This window comes from Notamacropus eugenii, chromosome 3, assembly GCF_028372415.1.
Source record: "Notamacropus eugenii isolate mMacEug1 chromosome 3, mMacEug1.pri_v2, whole genome shotgun sequence".
Classification (NCBI taxonomy): Eukaryota; Metazoa; Chordata; class Mammalia; order Diprotodontia; family Macropodidae; genus Notamacropus; species Notamacropus eugenii.
The window spans coordinates 443,478,598-443,491,566 of NC_092874.1; the positions used below are offsets into that span (position 1 = coordinate 443,478,598).

General features: G+C 38.5%; 1 protein-coding gene across 4 annotated transcripts in view; it reads right to left on the minus strand.

Annotated features, from left to right (window-relative positions):
* The window catches only part of LOC140497550 (contactin-4-like), a 588,779-nt gene that overhangs the window by 268,724 nt on the left and 307,086 nt on the right, over positions 1-12,969 (minus strand). For all 4 annotated transcript variants that reach the window (XM_072598641.1, XM_072598642.1, XM_072598639.1 and 1 more), the window contains exon 5: positions 7,137-7,232. In XM_072598641.1, coding sequence (XP_072454742.1) covers positions 7,137-7,232 — 96 coding nt within the window. The remainder of the gene's footprint in view (positions 1-7,136; positions 7,233-12,969) is intronic.

Sequence of the window (12,969 nt, forward strand, 5' to 3'; positions counted from 1 at the left end):
GAGTCCAAGAATTTTATTTCAGATCTTGATTTGCCAGTCACCAGTTGTATGATCTTGGACAAGCAGTCTTGTACCTCTTGACATCATGTTCTTTATATATTTTTCAAATTAGGGGATTGTACTACATGATCTCTAAGGTTCTTTCCACTTCTAAATTTATTTTATTATGATTTAGCATCCTAATCATAAATATTTGAGGAATTAATACAAATAATCCAAATGACAACAGAAAGACATATATTGAGCATAAGTAAAGCATGTTATAAATGATGGTTTGGAAATAATAAGGGGCATAAAAGACATTATCAAAGACCAAAAAAAAGGAGGGTGGTTGGTCAGTCATGTAAGCCAGGTTGACTGTCTAAGTATATACTAGTCACCCAGAGATGTTAAAAGAAAAAAAAAAAAGATCTCCAGTAAACTGAATAAATGCTTTATGGAGGGTGGATGGAATAGATAGGTAGGTAGGTATGTGTGTGTCTTTGTCCTTCGTTGCCGAAGACCATGCCATCAGAGAAATAATGACATGGCTTGCACTTGCCTTTGTTTTGAGTGAGGGAGGGCTGTGTAGGTCACCAGCCTCATTTCTCTTCCAGAGTCATCTGAATCCAGTGACCAGATATTCATCAGGATGACTGGAGATGCCCCAGGATGAGGCAACTGGGGTTAAGTGACTTGCCCAAGGTCACACAGCTAGTAAGTGCCAAGTGTCTAAGGTGAGATTTGAACTCAGGTTCTCCTGACTCCTGCACTGGTGCTCTATCCACTGTACCACCTAGCTGCCCAATAAGCCCAGAAAGGTGATGTAAAGACTCAGTCTCCATTTAGGGCTAGTTCTGTCTCCCCTCCAAAAATCACCTGGCACAGAAACCTAGACTGGTAAACCAGGAATTGCCCAATGTGGGAAGAAGTGAAGACATTTTGCAATCCAGCCCCCAAGAAAATAATCATCAGAGAGGGGAGAGTCAGAAAGTAAACAACTGGAAAAATAAAGGAAAAAAATGAAATTACCGAAGATCTCAGAAGGAAGAAAACTCAGATTTAGAATATGACAATAAACTAACAGGGATTAACAGCAAAAAGAAATATGGTCTCCAAATCTGGTAAATGAGTTCAGGTATCTACGAATAAATACTAGAAAATAAAGGAAAATGATTCAGCACCTGATGAGGCAGAGAACCTTGTGGGCACTGAAGGGAACATAGAATTACAACATGCTGTTTCTGAGTTCTTTAAAAGAAAAATGAGAATTTTGAGAGTAGAATTTATAGCCTGCACAGCGGATATAACCAGCAAAACAGTAAAACTTGCAATGGCAAGTCTCACCACAGAAACAAAGCAAGGACAACTAACTTGGAACATAAATACACAGAAGTAAAGGACAGTCTAGAAGAGGAAACTCAAAAAGCAGTGACATTATAAGAAGACATGTTCTCTACAAGTAAAATATATTGCTCTCAAAAACAGGATGGTAGATTGATAGGCAGATAGATAGATAGACAGACAGACAATAACTTAAATGAAAGATTACAAGTACCCAAACCAATAAAATCACACATGCACCAAGGAATCATCCAAAATTATATAGGCTGATAAAATTCAACATAACATTTCAAAAACATATTTACAAATTCCTTATTTGGATTTTAGAACTCATATTTTTCAATAGAAGTAATATCATAGCTAATGTTGGAGGTCCTTAGGCTAACTCCCTACCCCTCATGTAGCATCATATATTCACAGATCTAGAAGTTATTAAGTCTGACCCCCTAACTTTAAGGAACCAAAGCACCGTGATTTGCCCAAGGTTATATAGTTAGTATGACTCAAAATTTAAACTGGATAAAAGAGAGCACTTCCTAATGATTAATGATATAAAAATAATTGAATGCCTTAGTGCCACCTTACTTGAGGTCTGCAAGCAATGGCTAGATGCCCATTTGTCCAGCATGCTGTTGAGTGGATACTTGCCCAAGTATTACATGGATTATGTTTTTCTCTGAAGCACCATATAATTCTGAAATTCTCTGTATTTCTGTGAAGTTACTTTTTACTTAATCTCCATAGCTACTCAATTCAACAAGTATTCCTTAATCTCAGTACAAAGCAAAGTGCTTAGAACTGAGGAATATGTCATGTTGCATCAATTGCGGTCTACTCCGAATTCTGAGGCTGAATAACTCAGTTGGGACATACCTGATTTATTTCTACTACGCACACATATAGATTTACTGGTTGGCCTTGAGTCATGTGGATGATATCAATTACGATGATATTTATGTAGCCTTTGGGGGTTTTCAGAATACTTTCTATATAAAAAGGTGAGGTACAGATATGGATATGAGATATGGAAAGAGATGAACAGAAAGGCTTCACCACATTTACTGGCATGGCCATCTCTTGGCTGCAAAGTGGAAATCCCTCAGTGAAGACTTGTTTAAGCTCTGCATATTCCAGGCTTATGGCTTCCTGGTTTGGTCTTAATATTGCCTGGGTAGCCTGGGAGAGGCTAGGTCAGAGCAGAGTATCCAGTAGAAGATAAGAAAGGAAGGAAACAAATGTATTAATAGAGGAATAAAAGAATAACTTTTACCAACAATGCAATACTGCACAGGCTGTTCAGAGGGAGGCAAAGTACATTAAGGCCAGTAGTAGAGTTCTGAATGGTACTGAACACGTTCCCAGGAAGGTACCATCCTGTTGTAATTCTGTATGTTTGGGAGTGCTCTGTAAGCTTGGGTGCTTTGGTAAAATACTATGTGCCTCACTCTGGGAGTGAAATATTACACTATCATATTCTTATTTTGCCTTCTGTTTAAGCATGTGTTATGACTTAAGGGTTATATCTTGGTTTACATTGGTGTGGGCTCCAAAGCTAGAGTGTCTAGGAGCAGGAGTATAACTCTTCTAAAAATCCTGATGAAATACGTTTTAGCAATGTGACCACCCCCTCTGGGAACTCCATGATCTGCCACCATTCAAGTTTGGGTTGAGTGAGTGCGGCAATGAAAGGGTATGGGAAACAGATAAACAAAAAGAGACTCTATAGCCACCTAGAGAGAGGGGATGTCATGCACAGGCTATATAAACATTATCTCATTTGACCCTCACCATCATCCTATGAGATAGAATTATCAGTATTGTTACCTCTGTCTGCCATACATGAACAATAATGATCATCTACTTCACAGGGTGTTTATGAAGATCAAATGGTATAAGACTTTTTAAGCATTTATGTATACTATCAGCATGTATTCATTTATTTTAAGTTAGATCGGTGATTTCACTGATACAGGGACTCCAATTGAGGTAATTGTCTTTTTTGGTACAGATTAAAACCTGCTCTGTAACTTTAAAGAGCTTTCTGGGGTACTAAGGGTTTAAATACTTGCTTAGGGTCACATGTTTACTATATTGCAGATGCTGGACTCCCACTCAAGTCTCCATCACTCTGAGACCAATTCATTCTGCATTTTGCCATGTTGCATCTTTTTGTGGGTTTTGAAATTATTACATACCAGAATCTAAAGCAGAATTTCTGAGTGTAACTCTCCCGTATACTTATCTCCTTTCTCACCATCCTTGTAGCTGACTCTATTTTACTTTCTTCCACAGAATATTATTATTATTCCCTACCAGAGGACTTCAGATTTCTTCCTTGACTGAACAAGGATATTCCCTTCAAATGGATGTGACAATCTAATCAACCAGACTCATTTGATTTACATACAAGAGGACAATTGAAATAAAAACTTTTCTTGCAAGTCCCATGCCTCACTTGTTTCTTTTCAGCTTTGGTGTAGTTGGAGACCATGCAGTACTGGGAATACATTATTAGCTGGTTAAAAACCAGTGAGGAAAATCCCTGATCTCACCTAACTCTCTAAAACCTCTTTGTATTTCTTCTATGAAGAAACACCAAAGACAAACTGAGCATATTTTCAAAACTTTCCAGGGGCCAAGCCAAAATTCGATAGTGAAATCTATTTAACAGCATAGAATCTGAATCCAGATACACAGAGTAAGAGCCAACAAGATGAGGAGCCAAACAGTGATGGTGAAATTACTAGAACTACCTGCCGATAGAAACTCATTTCAAAATAGATTAATTGCTGTTCATTTTTCTGTTACCCTGAACTGGCCTGACACATGACACTGCAGTCAAAATGGGACACGCAGCATCGCCTACAATGGATTTCATTCCATTTCTCAGTACCATGCTGATAGAATAAAAGGCTGACTCATTTCCTTCCACTGCTTGATCTCTTATGATTGCAACAGGGATGCCATATGCTTAGACTAAAATGCTCAGTGAGCTCAATAATTCAGTGAGCCTGCCAGTCTCAAGGCAGGGAGATGCACATACCAGAAACCCAATGACAGAATTCCTACTGTACATTTCATGTTGGTAGATTTTGGGTTCCTAGGGATGAGGTGGGAGGGAAGTGGAACAATTTTATTAAAATGTTGTTTCATTAAAAAAAACACAACACATCCTGCTTTATAATCTAGGAGGTGACCTCTTTCATTTTTTGACTTTTATTTTCTCAGTCTGCAAAATTTCTTTCCTCTTCTTGCCCAAGTAGCTAGTGCTGATGATATTTCTAATGAAGTTCATGATACACATATTTGTTTCCTTGACTTGCACCATCACCACTGTCAGGAATGTCAGCGCAGCTGAAGGACAGGATTTTAGAGCACCTGAGCAGCCAGGAAAGAAATATACGTTCTAGGAGATGTTGGGGTAGCTTTTTCATGTGTTCCTCTCTGGGAGAGGGAAAATGATTTTGGGTTCTTCACTCTTCACATGGTCATGATTTTTTCATGCTTTTCCTCATCTAAATACAGTATTAGACCTATAGGGTTTTTTCTTAAGATACTTTTATTATTCATCTCATTTCTGGAGTTACCAATTTCATCAAGGAAGAACAATTAGCAGATTCAAGAATTATCCATCCAGAATTTACACCCAGAATTAAATGTTAATCTAGTTTTGATAAAAGGTGTTTTCATATTTAAGTACTGACTAAATTGAGGGGAATGAAGGCAAGACTTCGACAATTGAAAACTACTGAGCCAAAGAATTTGTTCCTTCTCTAAGAAATAGGAATGCAGGCAGAGTCTTTCAGGTCATCCAACACCCAGTGGCATTTTTAAAATTGTCATGGAAAGAACAAAAGGAAACTAAATTGCTAATTTGATAACTCTTTTTCCCTACTTGAGACTTCAACGGAGATAGAGAAAAGTTGTGACATTTGAAAATAGGACAAAAGACAAAGGCATATTAGCAAGTAATTGAAGTGAAGTGGATGCCAGCGGATGCCAGGATTGATAGGAAAGCTTACTAGTGCTATTGAGGCATAGAGGAGCAGGGTCACCTGGATCCAGGTTCATTATTAGAAATGGGTACAATCCTAGCCTTTGGTACCTAATACCTGCATAGCCATGCAAACCCACTGAGCCTCAATTTTCTTAGCTGTACAATAGGAACAATGATATCTGTGGCATCGTAGGGACATTGTGAGGTGGAAAGATTATACATGGAAAGTGATTTTAAAACACAATACAGAATGAGCTATCATTATCGGTGATCATGATCTTGATGGAGAGAATGTTGGAGTTAGAGTCAGAGAATCTGGGTTCAAATCCTCCTGGCTCTGTTATTTATGACCTGTGAAGCCTTAGGCAAGTAATTCAATTTCTCTGAGCCTCAGGGGTGTCATGTTAATGAGATTTATGCTAATGGAAGATATTCGCTGCCCATAATGGGTCTCAGATTAGGGGAAGATTCTTTTACAGGAAGGCATACACCCTTTGTTAATTGCTAATGAAGCACTGGGTCAGGAGAGTTGTGCCCTCAGGCTCTGAAAAATGTGTGCATGTGTGTGTGCGTGTGTGTATACATATATACACACATTTATATTTCTATTCATATATATAATATGTATTCAACCTGTGCAGTCGTCCCTCCTGTGTATGCCTGGGTGCTTGCAGTACAAGGGGTTGGCCTCGAGAGCATTAAAGTTCCTTAAAATTCTAAGATTATGATTTTATGATCACCAACATCAATGTTATTATCATCTAGGACCTTTGGCCTCAATTACCCGGATTGAATTTTGACCTGAATGATCCAATTTCCATTTTCTAGAAGGGCACAGGAGCTCTTTTTTTGCATCACAGACACCTTTGACAGTGTGGTCAAACCTACGGACCCTGTTTCAGAATAATGTCTATAAATTCATGCAACAACATGCAAAGAATTAAAGAGGAAATCCATGATAAAAACCTCCGCACCAGTGGAATCTTTTATTGCTCAGTATTCAGTACTTGAAGGAGGGGCCATTGTGCAGCGAAAAGGATACTGAATTGGGAGTTGGGTTAAAATATGTGAATTTCCATTTACTACGTATGTGATTGGACAAATCACTTCTTTTCTTTTGCATTATGAATCGGACATGCGCTTGGAGTTAGCAGGTTCAAATCTTATCTCTGTGTGACCTGGGGCAAATTACTTAACCTCTCTGTGACTCAGTTTCCTCATCTGTAAAATGAGAAGGTTGAATTCAATGACTTCCAAGCCCCCAGATCTATGATCATTCTTTATCACATTTATCTTAAATTTATTCAATTAAGTATTAAGTCTTAATTATATCTATGCAGTATCCTTATAGCCATCTTTTATCCAGCTCATGTTTAGCCATGGATTATGATCTTCCTAAAGATTTCCTAGCTGCTGTGGTCACTAGATAACCTTGCTTTCATCTTTACCAAAACCAGATTCTCCTGATAAAGGAAAGCGGTACCTGCCTTCCAGCACCATGTTAAGTCAATAATAAATATTGACAGCATTAGCTATTTCACTTCATCCAGAGCTGTCTTTGACAGAGGTTTACCCAGGTGTCATTTTCCCTCATGCCAGGTAGATATTAAATGGGATGGAACATTTTCACAGTCTGACATTTCCACATCCTGATTACAATGGGCACCCAAAATAATTTCCCTTCTGTCCCGAGGGATCATGGAAATCTTTACAAATTGCACTCCCTCCTGAGCTGGTGCCAGTCGAGGGAAGAACATTTGACAAGATGAAGAACAGGTTACTGATGGGCAAAAATGGACTTTGCTGGAGCGCTTACCTCCAGAATGAGGTGGGGGGCCGCAGAGTAGCACCATCCCTTGACCTTGGCGGACAGACACAGTACTTCTTGTTCGTGTTTTGAAGTTTTCCAGATCTATTAGAAGAGAGGGGAAGAAGATAAAGACCATTATAATTTAAAACCCCCAAATTGCAGCTAGCAGGGGATGGGTTTCTGATTCAGCGAGGAACATCTAATGGGAAAAAGGTATCTGTCATGAACAATGACATGAAAATTCACTATTTTTTTCTTTTTCAATGTTCTTGCTTTCTAGCCATCTTCATATCTTAAAACCACAGAATTAATGAACTTCAGAGTTGGGAAGGAATCATTCAACAGCCCTTTTGTTTTCTTTTTAAATTTTATTTCTTTTTTGTTTATGACATTCAATTTCACAAGCTTTTGAGTTTTAGATATTCTTCCCCTCCTCCTCCTCTCCCTTCCCCAACATAGTGTGCATTCTGATAGAGGCTTTACATATACATTCATATTAAACAGATTTTCCTATTAGTTATGCTGTAAAGAAGAATTATAACCAATGGAATGAACCACAAGAAAGAAGAAACAACACAAAACTAAACAAAAAAGAGGGAGAGCAAATAGTCTGCTTCGATCTGCATTTGGACTCCATAGTTCTTTCTCTAGATGTGGATAGCATTTTCCATCACGAGCCTTTTGGAGTTGTCTTACAACCTTGCAATCCTGAGAAGAGCCAAGTCATCACAGATTGTGACTATAACTGTGTACAATATTCTCCTGGTTTTGCTCCCCTCACTTAGCATCTGTTCACATAAGTCTTTCCAGGTTTTTCTGAAGTCCTGCTCATCATTTCTTATAGCACAGTAGTATTCCATTACATTCATATGCCACAACTTGTTTGGCCATTCCCCAATGGATGGGCACCCCCTCAATTTCCAATTCTTTGCCACTACAAAAAGAGCTGCTGTAAATATTTTATACATGTAGGTCCTTTTCCCATTTGTATGATCTCTTTGGGATACAGACCTAGAAGTAGTGTTTCTGGGTTAGCAGCCCTTTTATAGGAGCACCTATCTAGAGTACTGAATGGAGCACTGGACTTGAAATCAGGAAGACTTGTCTGTATCAGACACTTGGCTGTGTGACCTTAGGTAAGTTGCTTACCCTGTTTGACTCAGTTTCCTCATCTAAAAATAAGATGAGCTATAGAAGGAAATGGCAAACCACTCCAATATCTCTGGCAAGAAACCCTTCCCCCCCAAAAAAAGGGATCATGAAGAGTTGGACCTAACTGATAAATGACAAATAAATAACAAAAACAAAACAAAAAAGGTGGAGTAATGGATAGAATACCAGGCCTGGAGTTGGAGTAATGGATAGAATACCAGGCCTGGAGTCGGAAATCAAAAACATTTGCAAATAACTTCATGTGTGTTATCCTATCACATTTGGTCCTCACAACATTGTCAAGTAGGTGCTATTATTATCCCCATTTTAAAGATGAGGAAACTGAGGCACACAGAGGCTAAGCTACTTGCCCAAGATCATAGAGCCAGTAAGTAGCTGAGGAAGAATGTGAACTCAGGTTCCCAAGTCAAAGTCCACTATTTTATCCACCCCACCATCTAACTTCCTATAACCCTGTGTTATCTTTTGTAATGTTCTAAAAACTTTTCAGCCCTCTCATACTAGTCTATGAGTTCCCTGAGGGCATGGTCCATGTCTTGTAATTCCACAGTGCCCAGGAAAGGATCTTCTGTATATAGAAGATGATCCTGAAATATCTATTGACTGAGTGATCCCAATGTTTGGCATCCTAAAGCCCTCATATATCTGAAATTTCACCCATACTTTTAGCATTCTGGAAACAAAGACCAGGGTCTTCTTTAAGAATTCCTCTTAGAAATATATTCCATTGGAAAACACCCAAAAAAGGAATAGCATGGAAAGGTCTAATTGATTGAATGTCTTGAAACTCGCTGCCTGATTTCTCTGAGTGCTAGAGCACATGTTCCACGAATATTATCGAAGCTAATTTAGATTCATTCAGAGAATTGAAGGCATAATGATTTATGACAAGTTTTTAAAATGCTATAGTACTCATAAGGTGTTATCTTTATGTATTTTTTTTACCTCAAATGTCTCTTCAATCAATCAGCTGTTAATTCTGTTAATAAGGGAGCCCACAGTTGAAGGCATCCAGAGTTATGCCTGGAAGTGAGGCAGCCCAGACAAGCATTTCATTCCATTCTCAAATAGCAAAATTTATTGGCTATCTGCTAGGCCTACATGAGATGCTGTGGGGTATTCAGTGATAAATAGACTTTACCCCTGCTGTCTGGGGGGGAGGCAGTTTGCGATCTATCTGGGGGATAAGAAGTACACACACGAAAAGATCCCACTGGAGAAAGGTAAACAGAAGAGCTGAATAACTGGTGATAGGCACTCAGGGCAGGGGGAAAGATCATGTCCAAGGGGGATTTCAGGTAGGGGCTCTGAAAAGGTAAAAGTGGATACTGAAGGCTAGTCTCTCCCCCCCCCCTTTTTTTTTTTTAAATTTAAATCATCCTTTACACAGTCAAGAAACATCATAGTAATCCAGACATTTGATAAAAGTATCATTTGCATGTATTTATCAGGTGCTATCAGAGAGAGTCTGAGCCTCAAACAAGGAGATATGTAACCCTGTGCCAATTTCTGACCTTATTCATGCCCATTTAGAGACAGAGTTACAAACCGTGGCAAGCTCTCCTGCTAATGGCTGCTGAGGCTAATCAAGGGCCAGTGTTCAGGAATGTTCAGCGTGGAAAGCACGGTTGGACCTAAATGGGTCTTTTCAGCCATAACCGCCCACACAGATGGTAATTACAAACAGTTAGCTCTTTTTCAAATAGAAAGAAAAATGCATATGTCTGTGTAAGTACTTTTTGTCCAGGCTTTGTAGGATTAAGTTAAAAAAAATGGAACTTACAGCTTATATCCAAATCCTAGCTGCCATGTGTTGTCAAGCAATCTCCTGGTCCTCTCTCTCCTTCATACCCCTAAAAATAAACTAAGCAAGCAATGGGCTATATCGTGAATTTTTTTTCTTTTAGCAATAAACTGAGTCTGTCTTCATAAAAGCAATGCAAGTTTAGTTTATTTGATCCTGGAACTGGACAATTCATTATTAAAATGGTTAAAGCTAGCCACTTGGCATTTTAAAAAGGCATCAGATCTGTGATTTTATCAGTGGAAAGAGCTCAGGGTGAGGAAGTCCCCCATCAGTGCCTGACACATAGTAGGTACTTAAATGCTTTTTGTTGAACTTACCAATGCAGTTGTACATCTTCCAGGCAATTTAGGGTTTTAGAGAATTGCCCAAGGCATTTATAAGTTAAATGACTTCCCCAAAGTCACATGGCCAGTAGGTGCCATAATCTGGACTTGAACTAATAAGGTATTCTTGACTTTGAAGTCAGCTTTTGTCCCCCAGCCATTGTATAAACAAAAATAGTCTGATTGGATTTTCCAGTTTTCAGGGAATATAGATGTTGAGTGTGTATGTTGGGATGAAGATTTATGTGGGGGTTATGTGAAGTCCTTTTCCTGCTCCCCCAACTTTTACTGTAGATATGGGGACAAAGTGGGGCTCAGAATGAAAAGGAATGATGTGAAACTAGCCAAAGGATAAACCTACTGAAAATGGCACTATTGTGTTGTTTAAAGGAAAAGTAGTAGGAGGAACAGCGGATAGAGCACGAACCAGGTTAGGAGTCAGGATGAGCTGAGTTCAAATCCAGCATCAGACATTTACTAGCTGTGTGACCCTGGGCAAGTCACTTAGCCCTGTTTGCCTCAGTTTCCTCATCTAATGAACTAAAGAAGAAAATGGAAAAAAACATCCCACTACCTTTGTCAAGAAAACCCCAAAAGGTGTCACAGTCAGATATAACTGAAATGACTGAACAACAACAAAAAACTGAGAAAACTGAATTCATATTTTATTATCTCCTTACTCCTTTGGCTGATCTTCACTCAGGCTATGGCTAACAGCAGTTCATCCACCTCACCCTCTAGTCTGTTTACATGCTTTCTGTGGAAGGAGTTGGTATTTAGCTTCGCATTTGGCTCTTTGTCTTTTGAACTATTGGCATTTTGAAATGGGACAGCTACACTTCTCATTCAGAGAATGTTAATTCAACATTAGCTAGATACAAGGCAATGGGCCAGGAACTAAAAGTGACACAAAGATGAAGAGACCAAGGTCCCTGCCCTCAAGTAGCTCATTATCTAGTCAGGAAACCAAGAAATGTATGCAAATAATTATGTTACAATATACAAAGTACTCTGAGAGTTATGGGATGCTACTGCAGGGTTTTTACAAGTTGTGTTAGCAATTATGTTCTAAATAATGTACCATTTCATAGTGGCTGTATTTGTGTATTATATGATTTGTGATGATAAAAACTGTTCTTTTCTTTTCCTGCTGAATACATTATCAGTTTTTTTTTGAGTATGATTAGATAATATTCCATACTATTTAGAGGCTAAAGCTTATCAAGAGAGATTAGAGAAACATAACATATATTGAATTGATTATTTGTGAAATTCCCAGAGGAGTAAATGCAGACAAAGGTCTTAAAGCTGCAGGCTGAGATAAATAATAGCAATAATGATAATAAACTTTAATATAGGGAAAAATTGGAATGCAAGCTTCCAGGATAAATCATAGAAAGATGAGAGAGAAACACAGGAAAAAAGAAAATCCATGTCACATATTTTCTGCCTAGAAAGTTATTGAATGATTAGAACTGGGGAATGGAGAGTTTATAAGGTGAACTCTGCTTTTTCTTAGCCTCTTACAATGAACACTTGGATACAGACTACAGAAAATATGACTTAGGAAGAAGCAAATAATCTTTCCGAAGTAATAAAGGAAAGGCAGAAAGAGTGGGGAATTCTTTAATTCATCACCAAAGGACTGCTAGGAAGACTAGTAAGAGGTAGGGAAGTCAAGGTCATGGAAGAAGCATAAGGGAAGGAAAAAGTGAGTTTGAAAAGAGGATGCTGGCTTTGAAAGAACCTAGTTTGTTATTTAAAAAAAATAGGTTGCTATGGGAGTCATTTGCTCTCTATTGGAGGAGAAAATTTTCTTCTTCCCAGGCTAGAGATCACATGATTTTTATTGTTGCTGTTTACGCTTAGTTCTCAAAGAGGACCAAGACATCAGGGAGATGATGCCATGACATGCAAGTGAATTGGACTTAAGTGAGGGAGTGCTGTACAAAGTCACCAGCCTCACTTTCTTCTCTGGAGCCATCTGGTTCCAGTGACAAGATATAGATCAGGACAACTGGAGATGGTGCTGGATGATATGATAGACTAAGTTCAGAAGAGGGAATGAAATTAACCTTCTCTTCATTATTTCTTCTACTCATCCAGAAAGAAACAATCCAGAAAGAATTACACAAAATTTGGACATATTTATCATGAATGAGATTTCACAGGATAGGAATTTATAGAAACACGTACTCTTAGATCAGCTTTTCCTTGAAGATCTCCAGTGAAGAGGTATCCACCAATTCCTGGCAAAGTCTATCCAACTTTGGGAAAGTTTTGACTTAGGAACTGTTTCCTTATAACTGAGCTTAAATCTGTCTTTCTACTTCCCACCTGTTGCTTCCAAATTCTACCTCTTGAGGCAAAGGAGAATATGTGTAATCCTTAGTCCCCATGACAACTAGAAAACATATCCTCCTTAAGACTTTTCATCTCCAACTTAACCAAAATTCCCAATCCTCATATGGCATCATTTTGGCACCCTTTACCATCTTGGACATCTTCTTTCTCACCTATTGTAGCTTTTCCATTT